The 15,589-nt window shown below is 37.3% G+C and overlaps 1 protein-coding gene across 1 annotated transcript; it reads right to left on the reverse strand.

Annotated features, from left to right (window-relative positions):
- Positions 1-845: 845 nt before the first annotated feature.
- LOC108713501 (5-hydroxytryptamine receptor 3A) lies at positions 846-15,117 on the reverse strand. Its single transcript, XM_018257066.2, has 9 exons — positions 15,027-15,117; positions 11,422-11,576; positions 9,510-9,554; positions 7,653-7,762; positions 5,951-6,123; positions 5,438-5,598; positions 3,208-3,415; positions 1,243-1,443; positions 846-1,153 (listed from the first exon to the last, which is right to left on the reverse strand). The coding sequence occupies exons 1-9, from the start codon at positions 15,115-15,117 to the stop codon at positions 870-872; spliced, it is 1,428 nt and encodes a 475-aa protein (XP_018112555.1). The 3' UTR covers positions 846-869.
- Between the last annotated feature and the right edge of the window lie 472 nt (positions 15,118-15,589).

Raw genomic sequence — 15,589 nt, forward strand, 5'->3', positions numbered from 1 at the left:
GACTGGAATATGTATAGGAGAGGTCTGAATAAAAAAGATGAGTAATAAAAAAGATGAGTAATGAAAAAGTAGCAATAACAATAAATGTGTAGCCTTACAGAGCTTTTATTTTTAGAAGGAGTCAGCGACGCCCATTTGAAAGCTGCAACGAGTCAGAAGAAAAAAGCAAATAACTGTAAAACTATAAAAAATAAATAATGAAAACCAATTGAAAAGTTGCTTGGAATTGGCCATGCTACAACATACTAAAAGATACCATAAAGGGGAACCACCCCTTTAAGCTGAAAAGCAGGAAGTTGTGTTCTGGCTGTTATGTTAGACATCCACTCACTCCAGCCTTTATACATTACATTTCTGGCTATATTAAAAACATTATTTATTTTGCACAGGCTATTTATCCAGTTTTTATTTTCACACTGAACTTCCATGCTCCCTATATTGTCTGAACTTACTGTACTAGTGATCACTGACCCTTTCTATCCTGGCTGCCTTAATCGCTATTGTGTCTTGTTTCACAATGCAATGTATTTATTAACTACCCTTCTCTAGAGCCAGCTCTATGATCAGAAGGGCAGAAAGATTATAAAAGAGAAGTGTTCCCCTAGGGCGGCTATGAAGTACTGAGGAAGAAACTAAGGAATACTTAAAACCTGGGCCACAGACCTCCCAACTAGGATAGACTTGACACAGATGAATGTTAACTCTTTATATCACCTTACATTAAATTGAAAGACACACAAGCAAATTTCATTAAATTATAATTTAAATTGCATTTTTTAGAAGAAGCAGTACAATTATTGTATTATAATGTGCCAACCAAAACTTAAACCAGCGTTATGGCAGCATGTAATTTTGTTTATAGATATAAGTTATTTTGTCCAGACAATAATAACAACAGAAAATATTACAATGACAATAATTAAATACAAAAATAGAATCAGCCTATCCACTACAAGAGCAGCCAGGTACCACTCTGATTTGGCATCCTGCTCATTCCTGGACAAATTCAGGTCTTGGTGTATCTTCAGAACCGCAGCCAACAATCTTTTTAATAAACTCACTTCCAGAGTTACTTTAATCGCTTTTACGGAGTCTTCTGTTTTCTTTCGTAGCGCCATGTCAGGCTGGTTATCTGTTTTCCTAACATTCGGATCTGCCAAAGACATAACTGGTATAAAGAAAAGGCTATATATTCAGTGTATTCTCTCACTCTGCCAAGATCATATTTCTCTTCATACTCACCTGTGTCTATTGAGACTGCAAGATCTTTCTCATCTTTGTTCAACTTAAAAAGCAGGACACGTGCTAAACGTTTTAGGATCCAAGTCTTTACCCAGTTAGGTACATTTGGCCGCGTGTCTGATAGTGTCAACATATAGTTGGTTAAAATGGAACCAATCGTGCTGGTCACCATTACAGCCAGACAAACAGTGCAGAATATACCTGTGTCAACAAACATACAGCTAATTAGTGTGCAACGGATTAAAAATGGTTTTTAAATGTGCAAGCAAATGGTGAATCAGTCACAGAAGCAGACTCTAATGGGGGAATGTAATAAAAGTTGATAACGGAAAAAATATTTGCAATGTGAAAAGGAAAAACAGGAATGGTGCTGAAAGCCGATTCTTAACACTACCAAAATATAATACATTTAATAAGATAACAAAAAATCATAGAATGGAGGATATTATCACAGTTCACCTCAGTCCAAAGGTGGAAATATGTGAACCAACCTCAAAAATTTAGTTTTTTCTTCAAAAAATAAATCAAAACGCGTTTTGCGCAAAAGGTAGTAAAAATTTACAAATACATTTGTAAAGTGAGTAAGTTCCCCAACAGGCACAAAACGCATTGTAATGTCCTAATAAATGTATTTATACATTTCTACTATCTTTTGATTTATTTTTTTGGAGAAAAAACTCATAATTTTTAAAGGTTGATGTGAAAAGTTATGCCTTTGCGTGAACAAATTTACTTTTGTGCGAATTTAATATAGTGTTTGCGGACCCGGAAACTGTTTAGCAACCTCTTCCGACAGTGGAAGAAGGTTTGCAAATGTTATAGTTTTCACCAGTGCGCAGTGAATGTAATAAAACTACTAAAAAGGTTGTTATGTTCTCTCCAGAAGATTACGACACCTTCAAGCACTTCGTAAAAGTGGGCAATGTGCAATTAAAATGTAACAGTTTAAGGAAGAATATTACATTGCAAAATACAAATTTTTATTCTTATTTGTGCAAATTGTTTTATCATGTCAAAGAGACATGAGAGAGTAAGAAGAAGAACGGGTGAACAAAAAGAAAGAGACCTAATTATATGTGTGACATGACAAAGAAAAAGAGGAAAGAAGAATAGCAAATAAATAGCCAGAGAAGGCAATTAAAGGGAATCCAAGCCTTGATTTTTTGAAGAATTAATTAATTCTTCAAAAAAAGTGGGCTCCAGAGGATAAGGAAAGTGGTTAGACGAAGGGCATAAACTAGACATGTTAACCCAAAGGACTGTGGTTTCATTGTAAAACCCTAGTTCTGGACAAGTTTTCAGTTGGACATGATCAATGAGCTTAACAAGGTATAAGACACTTTTGTGGAGCTTCGGGATGTGCACACTATACTTCAGATGTCACTTTCGCAAAAAAAAAAGACATGCACTCTTGTGAAGTGCATAACACCTTTTAAAAGCCACTGAAAAACTCGGTTAGAATTTTTTTATACTTAAACCTGTGCCCAATATCTCAGGGTGCTGAGGGAATCCTGGAGCTACTGCCTAGTCCAGAGATGGTGGTAGCTCCAGGGTTCATTTGTATGAATAGGGTCGACGACATTTACTTTGTATGGTTGCACTCGGTGTCACTCAGTTCTTCCTGACTCCTATTCCAAAGTGCAAGGAGCGTGTTTTGCAGCAAGTGCCTTTGATGAATGAGATTTTATGTGCAGCTGACCGGGAAACACAACTGTGCTTGTGGGCATAAATGACCTCTTAAATACAATACCTATTTTGGTACCCACGGGCCTTATAATTTGCAGCTGATGAGTGATGAACTTTCATGTGTTCCATCACGCAGCAACTCAACTAATAATCAATTGGCGTCTGCCCTACCAGTTTTTTTTTTAGAGTTCAGTGTTTTTTACAATCTGATAGGATAAATAAGATGAATGACAATGAAAAAGTCATAATGTGATTTCAGTCATGTTGCATGTTACTCACCTAAAATAGGGGAGCTGTCAGAATTAGGCACCATATCATTTAAAATCAGCAAGAGCACAGAGAACCCCAGAACAATGGTTATTTTGAATCCAAGCCTTTCCCCAGAGCCCATCTGTATGAACATACTGGCAACATCCAGGAAAACCATGAAACAAGCTGGGATGATGAGATTAATCACATAAACAATAGGGGACCGTTTTATCGTTATCTAGGAATAAAAAGAGTAAAAAGATATTAAGACACATAATTGAGATCAACTATGCCATCTCTGACTTCTGTGCGGTACATTTTATGCCATTCTGCTAAATGGTAATTCACTACAATTCAAGGCTTTTTCATTTCTGTACTTATTACCGAGAGTATTGGGTGTGGTGATGCATTGAATAATATTTCAGCACTTTGATTGCGATATTTCTTACTGAGCGTATTGGTGCAATCAAAAAGCCTGAAATTGTAGTACACCTAAATAGGGGAAGTGGCACCCCCACCAATATATTGCAAAGCAACCAGCACACAAGGCAATTCAAATAGGAAGATCCCCTGCATTTATTGTGTCAAATACTAAGTTTCAGGGCATATCTCTGATGTACATACCCGACAAAAGGGTACACCCTAGAAATATTGTATTAATTGTGCTTAGAGAAATTGTACATGTGGCATTTAATGCAGGATTTTTTCCCCTATAGGATAAAGCTCATACATTAGGCAGGGTAACTGCTGATCAGAACTACAGACTGGTTCTGCTGTTTCTGCAGTTCTATATATATCATAAAAAGAAATTAAAGGCTATGGCAAATGCAATTATGTACTGCATGGCAAACTCCCAAGATCACACAACTGTGTGAAAGGTAACAGCATATACAGTCTAGACCCCCTAGGGCACACGAATAGGTTACAGACAATTCCCTAGCTCAGTGATCCCCAAGTAGTAGCTTGTGAGCAACATCTTGCTCTCCAACCCCTTGGATGTTGCTCCCAGTAGCCTCAATGCAGATGCTTATTTTTGAATTCCAGGCTTGGAGGTAAGTTTTAGTTGGATAAAAACCAGGTGCACTGCCAAACAGAGTCTCAATATAGGTGCTACCAAATGGCCAATCACAGCACTTATTTGGCACCCCAAGAACATTTTTCATGCTAGTGTTGCTCCCCAACTCCTTTTACTTCTGAATGTTGCTCACGGCTTCAACATTAATTAATTTACTTGTCTTTTTTCCTCACCTCTGTTCACTTCCCTAGTATTTTCTAAAACACCAAGTTTATTGTATGCAAAGGCAGTGGCCTTCATTAATACAGCTGCCATCCAACTCTACCCTACATAAATATAGGGTATGTTAATATAGACCTGTTCATGAATGGGTCTCACTGTTTTAAGACGTGCTGAGTTACAGCAGTACTAAAGTCTAAGGGGCCAATTTATGAATGTTAGAATTCAAATGGAACCATTGTGATTGGATATCTGTGACTTTACTACCCTTGATTAAATGCTGGGGAATTCCCTATCTCATAAGGAAAAAACTCAAAATGTCCAGTTGCATTTGACTTAATTCTACAAGATATTGTATATCATGACCTGAATAAATGAGAATCTTTGTAAAAATATGTCAGAATTACATTTTTTTAAGCTTATACTCCCAAATTTGAATTATTCTTTCAAAAACTCACTTGTATACTATTGTTGTATACAATTGATTGTATAAAAAATAAGAAAAGTTACATTGGTTTCTAAACATTGCCAAATTAATGAAAAAGACAATTGGAGCTGTCTATGGCAAATTTAAAGCAAGATTTTCAAGGGGGGGGAGGGGCTGCATCACTTGTGCAAAGAGCACAATTGCATTCTCTGCACTTTAATAGCCAAAATTTCCATTTAAAAAACAGAATTTTGCTCTTAAAGGCTTTTTTTGCTGTCCCTGATAACTTGTGGGCTGCTGTTGCCTGAGGCAGCAGGCCCCTGCTTGCAAGAACACCAAAATCATTTGTCATCCCAAAATACCAGCGGTCACTCCACATTCATCCAGTGATATATTTAAAACTGTAACCTTAGCTGTTAGTTATAATTGGGCTCTTTGATTTCTAACATGCCCACAAACCTGAAAGCCTATTGTATGCATACTACCAGACATTAGTTTAATTATTTAATATATTCAATGTATTTTTCTGCCTCTGAAGATGCCATTTTTGCATTTTAATCACACGTGTATTGGATGAAATGTTTTGCCAACTCTCTTACCATATAGGTAACTTTACTAAATTCTTCATTACCAGTAATCAAAGTTTGGTTTATGACTGTGATATTCAACAAGCTCCAGTCTCCTTTGCTTACATAAATGTTCATAGAGCTTGCGTAGACATCAGAGGAATTGAGGCTCGGAAGCATGACAATATCTTTCACTGCAACAGAAAACAATTTCTCATGAGATGAAAAACAACTATGGTTATTGTGGTTATTTTTAGGGCTGCACCAAATCCAGAATTCGGCCAAGATTCAGAAATCAGTTTTATAGATTTTTTTGGCTTGCTCTTTATTTTAATAGTTATTAACGATTAGAAAAAACGGAACATTTATAATCATATTGGTGAGTTCTGCATTATTTATATTGGAAACATCCAAGTAATAGATTTGCAATTGCTTAATTTCTTTCAAAATGATTAGGATGCATTCCAAATAAAGAAGAAACTATAACAGTTGAATGCTGAAAGATGATGGAATTTGTTGTGTAGGTACTGGCAGGTTGTTACGTACCAGTGTAACTGTAAGAACCAAAGGTCAGACTGCAAGTCTGTGTGTCAAATGGGAACTTGAAGATATCAATGTTGCAGGAACTGATGATCCTTAAAGGCTTGGAAATAATGATTTTGCCATCATTCTGTACAATGGTGTAAGGAATCACTGGGGTTTTGTCATCTGACTCTGTCCTGTATAATAAAATATATATTGTTATTTTAGAGTATTTTTTTAAAAAAAGTTGTTTAGAGGGGCAAACAACAGTTTAAAAGGCCTAGTGGCAATAATATTGTTTGCCTGCTTGTTTGTGTATGTAATAACAATTTTAAAAATTGTACTTTTACGTTGTATATGAAATTGTAAGTAATTTCTAGAGAGGCTAACTCCACATGTGTAATTTTTACACTGTTTTTTTAAAAAAAATCCATCAGTGACATTATTAGGCCAAAATATAAAAACCAGTCATAAATCACATTTCACCTCTGTCTATCTTTGTGCATAAGAACATTGTATCCAACGTTATATTCCATTGTATTCTACACAACTGCTATCTGTTGTATAACCTGCACCCATTTGCCGTATTAATCTTGCCCCAATGGTTATTCCAAAGTATATAAGATGAACTGTAGCTCACCAATACCAACTGCTTTCTTGGTCATCTTGCAGGGTGCCCGATGTTGATACCCTAATTTGTTTGCTCAAGAAAGATAGAAGTGCAGGATAAATCCACGGCAGTAGTCTGAGACTGCAAAACAATCCTTTTTTTTTGTTAAGGTGAACATCCAAAGTCACACTACATGTTTTGGGCTAGGCCCTTTGTCAAGTGTGCACTTCTATTTGTCCTGCACTTCTATCTTTCTTGCCCAATGGTTACAAAGTTACTGCTTATTTATATGAAGGTGACAGCACATTATATTTAAATGCCACTAAAACAGTTAAATTTTTTTGGTGTTAGTGGTCTTTTAAAAACAGTATGGTAAGGGTGGTGGCATACAGGGAGATTAGTCGCAAAACGATAAATCTTTGCTACTGCGGGTGACTTACCCTCCTGAAATGCCTTCCGCTGGCAAGAATGTAAATTGATGGTGGGATGGCATTTGAGTCGCTTTGGTTTTTCGAAGTCGCCCGAAGTTTCCTTGTGATGCAGCTTCAGAAATTCACATTCTTGCCGGTGGGAAGGCATTTTGGGGAGATTAGTCACCTGCAGTAGCGAAGATTTGTTGCAGGTGACTAATCTCCCCATGGGCCACCTTCCTAAGGCTTTTCTTGTCAGGCAACATCAGAAATCCAAAGCCACGGAATGCCATCCCGCCAGCGATTCACATTATTGCTAGCAACAATGTGAATCGCTGCATTTTGGGCCTGCATGCCACCACCATAAAAGTTTAACTGTTAAAGGTAAAATGTTGAAAGTGTATATGAAAGAGCAGTGCTGACTGGTCTTTCGAAATGCAGCTATCACTGTAATAGACAGGTCAGAACACAATAGTTCTTCTTTTACCCTGATGCTCATTGTATAAACAACTGTTTCGCAGAACAAACTGAACACTTAATAAAGCTGCTGCTTTGCTGATCACTAAATAATGTGTATACATGCCTAAAACATTCAACATAGATTGATAATGCAATCATTTTTAATTGCAGTGACAACATTCCTCAGTCTGCCATCAACATCGCAGTAGGCGACAGCACAATATACAGTATGTTGTATCACTCTCACATTTCATAAATGTATAGGTCTGGTTTCCAAAGTGTATCTCCCAGAGTGATAAAGTCCGTAATCCCACAGAAGTCATTTGGCTTCCAGGATATGAATTCATTGGTCCATTCCTAGAAAAAAAGAATAATACAAAACAAAAGTAAACCGTATATCAATAAATACAGTATTATAGCATTCTAAGACAGAATTCAGGTAGAAAATAGGCAGAATAGGTATGTGACTAGTGCCCCACCACCCCAATGCCCTAGGCATGTGCCTTTTCTGCCTACTTTTATTTATTGCTCTGGTTACGGTCTCTTATGCAATAATAGATGCAAATCTGTCTGAGAGTACCACGGTACACCAACTAGTACATATGCAGGAGAAAACTTTCCCTTTACACCCTACATAAACAAACTGCTAAAACAGCATCACAGAAATAGAAACTGCAGACCTTAAAATATTTGATCGGACACAATGGATAGTATAATGTTAATATATGTGGCACTATAATGGCAATCCCAATTGCCACACTTCACAGTCTGAGGCAGTACCCTGGCTGGGTCAATGTATCTAGTCAAATGGATATATATCCCAACATTTAAAAAATAGAAAGAGGGACAAAAAGATCTTCTGCACACAGCACGGTGAACATTTTTGACCATGCCCATGTTGTGGCCATACCCCCTAACATGTCCATTTTACAAAATTTGGCAGGTTATGGAATGTCTCAACACATTCCTGGGGGTTTTAGGCTCAGGTTTTGTTAAGTTTTATTACCGTTTTGCTAATAAAGGTGAAATTGCCCTTTAAACTTAAAGCCTCATCACAATTGTATCTTTGCTTATCGTAAATTGTTACAAATGTATCTAAGTGCTCTGCCAAGAGCCTCTAATTTAATTAAATTTCAGAAATGTTGTATTTTGTCTGGCTGTTCAGTGCAGGAGATCAAAGAGAAAGTCAGGACATTTCACTAAGAATCTGGGACTGTGGGCTGAGCTGTCAAAATTGTGACTGTCCCGTGAAAAACTGGGGCAGTTGGGAGGTATGCAAGTGTCATATACTTATGATAATTAGTGATGAGTGAATCTTTTCACCATGCATACATTCACAGCAAAATTCTGCATTTCACCATCGGTCGATTTTTTTCACTAAACTGCAGCAAAAATTTGCTGCCAAAAAAATTCATCCATTCACTTCAATGCATTTGGAGTGAGAAAAAAACGCCCATTGACATTAATGCATTTTAAGGGGCTCCATAGACTCCAATATATTTTGCTACAGAAAAGTTGCCACAACAAAAATAGTCGCCCAAACACTTAGGGGGTTATTTACCAAAGGTAGAGTTTAGAGTTATGTGAGCTTTTTAAAACCTCTAATGAACTCACAACTCAAATGGTTTATAATGAGGAAAAACTTAAATAAGCGATTTGGGGTTAACAATCCGAAAACTCAAATGAATCGAGTTTTCAGCAGGGAAAAAACTGGAAGTGCTAAAATTTATCGGGTATTCGAGCAGAAACCTCATAAAAAAACTCCAAATGGTTCAAGGGACAAGGGACCTCTGCCATTGACTTCGACAGGTTTGAGAGGGTATTTTTTTTTTCAGATTGGTGCTATTTCCAGGGTTGGGTATATTAAATCTCAAAAATGGTGAGGTTTTTTTTTTTTTTAAAAAAACTAGAATTTTTCTAGTTTTTTTAACCTAAAAAAAATTGATTTTTGACTGAAAAATCCCCTCGAAAATTTAATTTTTTTGTGGAAAACACAACTTGACCCTTAATAAATCAGCCCCTAAATATAATAATGGATAATAATGCTTTTCGCTCATCATTAATGATAATAATTGATTGTTATAAAATGAAAATGCAATCTTACCAAAGTTAACCAGACATATGTTATAAGTGTTTGGGAACTTGTGTCCTGAAAGAAACAACAGATAATATTGTGTTAAATGGATAGCAATGTTTTTTTTACAGTTTATTTTTTGAAAACTTTAGTATTTAAATTTTAAAATGTGCATTGCCACCCATGGTTACACACAGAATATAACATAATGATCATTGTGCAGTGCACACATCAGTACACAGTATCACCCTTATTTAGGGAGATAAGGGCATGATTTTGGCTTGTCCCAGTGTGCAGAATATTGGGTGATATCTGGTGAATGTATGTGAAGCATTACTGCACCTTATCAAATTTGGAAATGGATTACAGAACCTAATATATGAATTAAACTTTTTTAAATTTTTTTAAATTATTTCTCTAAGAATACTGCTTTATGGCATCATTTTATTTGTATTTTATTTGAATAAGGTACTCAGCTAGAATCCGATGGGGAAGCTTTATTCAGTCATTGACTTGTGTGATTTGAGCCAGCTGTGTCACTACAGAGTGGGTCCTGCAACTCTCGCTCCTTTATTGTATACAATGAAGAAAAGTGTATGATTGTACTTCACAACAAATATTAAATGACATAATATTATCATCACTATAACCCAGGTGTTCTAGTATGTGCCCATTTGCTATATGTTCTGTATTATTATTATGCATCATTTCTTGTAGGGCCCTCAACAAGCTAAATCATGATTGTCATATAGGAAGTTTATATACTTGTTGCCATTATCTATCCTGGCAGTTCCTCCAGTCAACATCTGGGTAATTAGATTAGCCCATTATTAACACTCCCCAGACTAGCAGCCTCATATATTTGAAACAAGAGCCAAGCCTCTTCCTCTTCACTTACTCCACCATACAATGGGCCAGATTCAATTCAGTGAGAAAAAGTTATACCATGATTTACCATGTGAAAATACATGGCCGAGATTCAATTTGAGGAGAAAAATCTTTTCCAAAATTCATCCAAATTCAGTTCCAGTTTTTTCCCATAGATTTCAATTGAGTTTTCATTTGATAAACCATTAGGTTTTGCTGAATTGAATTGCATCTCAAATTGAATCTTATCCATAAGGCGAGATCCCTCTTATTTCTTACCAATACTTCCTTTATATTGGGTTTCAAACAGAGGAGTAGAGGGAATTTTTGTTGGAGAGGTGCTGTACTAGTTTTTCATTGGAAAACATATAATTTTTGGGGAACCTAAGTCTTCCTAAATCTTCAAACGGTTTTAAACTATGCGTACCATACAGACATGCCACCCTACATTCTAACTTTCCCTTTCCCTTCAAAACAAAGCATTGACCTTTATATTTACTGCTCAGCCATGTGACTTACAGTATTCAGCCAATCATATTTCTGATCCAGTGCAATTAATTCCAGCTCTCCCATTTTACCAGCCAAGTTTCTTGCATTATAACCATAAATGTAATATTGGTACCAGATTTGTAAATTATTTACTTATTTGCAATAGTTCCACTCACTTTTTTATGCATAGATCATCAACAAACCTATCTTTCACTGAATTTCTCGCTGCAATTACCATTTTTATATCTAGTTTAAAATCTCCAACCTTCTAGCCATCCTTTCCCCTAAAACAGCTGCACCGACATCATTGACATGCAGCTCATCCTTTCCAAAGAAACTAATCTCACTAAGATCCCTCGGCCTCAATGGTAGAATGTGATCCTCTTTCTTATAGGTTACACTGCTGATAAAACTCATTCTAGTGTATCTGTCAGAACTGAGTTTTTTCAGGCAGAGCATAATAATACAGGAAGACTCCTGAATGTTGCTGATCAGTAATGATAAGTAATAATAATAATATGATAACAAGCTATGATTAAAAGCTACAACACAGATGTTTCATAAACAGCAAAGATGCTGGTCTCACCAAGTCGACAACAGTGTACAGGGACATGTCTACAAAGATTTCTGATATTGTCTGCCAGTTCTTCACAGGGCGTACACCAGCACCTGGAATTTTGTCCAGACTGATATTCTGTAGTACATCATTGAATGAACAGATTTGTTTACTTTGACCTCCACCTGCAACACATTATAGCAGTATTAAACAGTATTATGGGAAGTAAAAGATGTCTCTACATAAACAATGTGTATTATTTTTTCAAGAAAGTAAAACCGATTTTCATTTACTGCATAGGTGCTACGTCATTTATAGCAGGGCTTCTAAGCTTTGCTATATTTTTTTTAGTGAAGTTTGTTTATTTTAAAGTAAGGTTTGTATATTTAAGTACTATGTTTTAATTTTTTATTGTTTTTTTCTGTCTTGGGTGCTAAATACAAAGTTTGGTGTGCTATTGTGCTTACAGCACGTTTGCCACAAACTGCTTTACTTTGCAGTTAGTTTTCCCTCAGTTATAGGTGGGTGAGGTTTAATAAGTGCACCTGAACCGACAACATAAATAGAACCCCTGGGACTCCAGTGGAGCTTGCTCTAGTGGTTAGTTTCTCTTAAGTATTTGTTTTTTAAGTGAGTGTTCTGTAAGTGGAGTTACAAACACAGGAGTTCCAAACTAAAGGAGGTTCAAACTAGGTCAAAAGTTTGACCTAATCTCTAATTTTTTTGGTCGGTTCCTGTTTTTGATCTGTAATTGGCATAATGAGTGCTGCCAAGAGTGAAGATCTGAGCCAGTGCCCTGTCTGCCATATGTATGCAGATTTGGAACAAGAGTTCCAAACTGCTTATCTCTGTGGGGGTTGTGAGCAAATTGCCTGTGTCGACGGACAATCTTAAAACGAGTCTCTTTCTCACTGAGCAGGCCATTACTGGGTCATATAGTTTGGAGACCAGCAGCAGGAGGGTAGGGAGCTAAATGTGTGGCTCAAGTCTTGGTTTAGGAAGGAAGGGTTTGGGTTCCTAGAGCACTGGGCTGATTTTTCCTTGAGGTACAACCTATATACAGGCCCGTATTTGTGGCGAGGCCACAAAGGCCCGGGCCTAGGGTGGCACAGCCCAGCCGCTTTGATGCGCCTCACCGGGAGCAGAGCTGGGCTCGCATAGGTGAGTATTCCAGCATGGTGTGCATGCGTGGGGAGGAGGGAGCACTCGCGAGGGGGGCGGGAGGGGTTGAACTTGATGGACTTTGGTCTTTTTTCAACCAATTTAACTATGTAACTATGTATGTCTTGGAGGCAGGTTTAGAAATTGAGAGGGTGATTTAGGGTGTATACTGAAGCATGATGGGGGGGGGTCTTTGTTCTCTGAAGCACCCAAATGTAATTTGTACACTCCGGCAGCCATTTTAGTATGCCCCTTCTCTGTTGTTTGCATGATCTAATGTAGGCATAGGGTTGCCACCTGGCCGGTATTTTACCGGCCTGACCTGTAAAAATGATGGTTGATCCCAATGTTATTAATAGGGAAAAAAAGATAAATATATAGGAAGGCAGGTATTTTTTTTCCAGAAAAGGTGGCAACCATATGTAGGCATAGGCATAAAGTCTACTTGTTAGGATTTAAAATGGAATCAGTTGTTTCAGCCGGCTTTATGGTCAGTGAACGGATACAACTGACATACTTGGTTTTGTTGTAATGTATTTTCAGTGTTTCAAATTAAAGAGTTTGTTCACCTTTAAATTAACTTTCAGTATAGTAATATTCTAAGAAAATTTGCATTTGGTTGTCATTTTTCTATTATATGGGTTTTTTTATAATTATTTTGGAAACTCTCCAGTTTGAAATTGCAGCAGTTATCTGGTGGCTAGTGTTCAAATTCACAAGCTTCACAGTCAGCACCCTTCACCTCCAAATTGCTTTAACCTGATGCATGTCCAACGGTTTCCACCTCCAATCCGATCAATCAGACCACATTAGTTATTGACGGCACCAGTCAGTAGTTTCTTTTCTTAAAATGCCTTTATTAGGACATGGGCTCTGACCTCAAACATTTGGCAACGTTTCAGACCATTCTAGGTCTTATTGGCTTGAGAAAAGACCTAGAATGGTCTGAAACGTTGCCAAATGTTTGGGGTCAGAGCCCATGTCCTAATAAAGGCATTTTAAGAAAAGAAACTACTGACTGGTGCCGTCAATAACTAATGTGGCTAGTGTTCAAATTACCAAGTGGTTTGAATGAGAGACTGGTATATGATTTGAGAGGACCTGAATAAAAAAATAAATAGTAAAAGGTAATAATAACAATAACACTGTAGCTTCACAGAGCAATTGTTTTTTGGCTGCTGGGGTCAATGACCCCCATTTGAAAGCTGATATGAGTCAGAAGAAGTAGCAACAGGTAATTAGCTGAAAAAGTTGCTTAGAATTGGCCATTCTATAACATACTTAACCACCCCCTTAATAAAAAACAATCTCCCACAGGAATTATACAACCTGGTACTTTTACTAGACATCCACCCATATTGAGATTATCATTTATACTACAGTATGTAGAGCCACATTAACAGGAACGAATGTTAGTACATATATTTGAGATTCAATCCTTATCTTATCTTATATAAGAACAACTGAGGGGGAAATTAGGGGTAATTCAGTATAGATAGTATCATAATTTTATAGATTTTATTCCGGCACAGAGTTGACCTCCAACAGTGGAATGAAAAAGGGACAATGCTCCCTCAAAAATGTGTACAGAAAAATTATTTTGTGCACACATTTTAAACTGGTGTGCACATTTTTTTTAATTGTGTGAGCAGGTCAGAATTAATACAAAACTTTGTGTTTTCACACAAAATTCTTTTTGCACACCATCATTTTTGTGCGCTGGCCTCAAAATTTGTGTGTACACACAGGAGTGCACACTTTAGAGGGAACATTAAAAATGGAATACAAGTAACCATGATTTTCCTTTCTTGGACATAGCTTATGTAAGCACTCACTGGGTAAGTTCCTACTCCCAGCCAAAAATACCCTCCAAAAGCTTTAAAAGGAAACTCCTGCACTTGCCAGTTATCCCAATGCAAGTCAGGTGGGCACATGTGTCAAATGTATATTAGCAGAAGCAGTGCCCTACCTGTTGCAGAATTTGAAGCATTGAGGATTAAGAATATCTGTTGATGTGCTGACAAAAGTCCAAAAGACACCTTGGGGGCTCATTTATCAACACTGGGTAAATTTGCCCATGGGTAGTTACCCATAGCCTCCAATCAGTGATTATCTTTTTAAAATCAGCTGCAAGTGGAACAAAGTATGCAGCAATGTTATTGGATGCCATGGGTTCCTAACCTGTCGCAAATTTGCCCAGTGTTAATAAATAACCACCCTTGTTGGCATGTCTAATAGTTTAGTAAAGTAAAAAATAAATATTTCATCCAAAGGAATCAGAAGCAGAAGGAACAAAAGTTTGACTTTATTGAGTGTGGGGGTGGGGGTGGGGTGGTAACACAATAGTGTGGTACAGAAACATCTCCAAGTTTAAGCAAGTAATAATAAGTACTTCATAGTAACTAAGCTGCCTGATTGTCAGGACTTCTAGGTTTCAAACTCTGGACTTTGTGCAGAACTATTTGAGCATTTACCTATTGTGCAACTGGAGATCCTTAGTATTGTCTTGCTGTAAATTCTTGTTGTATCTGTTATACTCCTGTCTTCTGCCTTATCTCTGCCCATCTCGTTATCCCCATCTGTAATTCATCATTTAATTCTGACCCTTTATAAACTTGCCCTTGACATTTGGCCAGTGCATGGTCAATAAGCTTTTGCTGTGATCTTGCCTCTGGTTCTTGTGACTCCTAATCTTGTGTTCTAGTACCCAAGTTCTCATCACCCCTTCTGGTTCCTTGTTCCTGTTCCAGTTTCCTGCCTTGTTCCTGTTTGCCTCATCACCTTGCTATTGGATTCCCCTGTTTTGATTCCTGGGCTGACCCTTGACTTTACTTGACTTTGCCAGCCTCAACTTTTTGGCTGGTGTCTCTGCCTGCCGATTTCTAGTATTCAAGTCTGTATATTCATCGAGAGCAGCATTACTTGTGTATTCACTTCTTTGAGTTTATTAGCGTTTTCCTTTACCATCTGACTTCAATACTGCTGTACTGTATATGCTTACACCCCAGGTTACCCAGTCTTTAGACTCCCAACTTCC

The sequence above is a fragment of the Xenopus laevis genome, chromosome 4L (genome assembly GCF_017654675.1).
Source record: "Xenopus laevis strain J_2021 chromosome 4L, Xenopus_laevis_v10.1, whole genome shotgun sequence".
NCBI lineage: Eukaryota > Metazoa > Chordata > Amphibia > Anura > Pipidae > Xenopus > Xenopus laevis.

What these genes read in the sequence shown, in the direction of transcription:
- LOC108713501 (XM_018257066.2), bottom strand. Translation starts at nt 15,117, where the DNA reads ATGGGCAGAGATAAGGCAGAAGACAGGAGTATAACAGATACAACAAGA. An exon ending in GACCTATACATTTATGAAAT is followed by an intron (nt 6,124 to 7,652) that starts GTGAGAGTGATA and finishes TTTATTATACAG; the next exon opens with GACAGAGTCAGATGACAAAA. An exon ending in TGGTTCTTACAGTTACACTG is followed by an intron (nt 5,599 to 5,950) that starts GTACGTAACAAC and finishes TTTCTGTTGCAG; the next exon opens with TGAAAGATATTGTCATGCTT.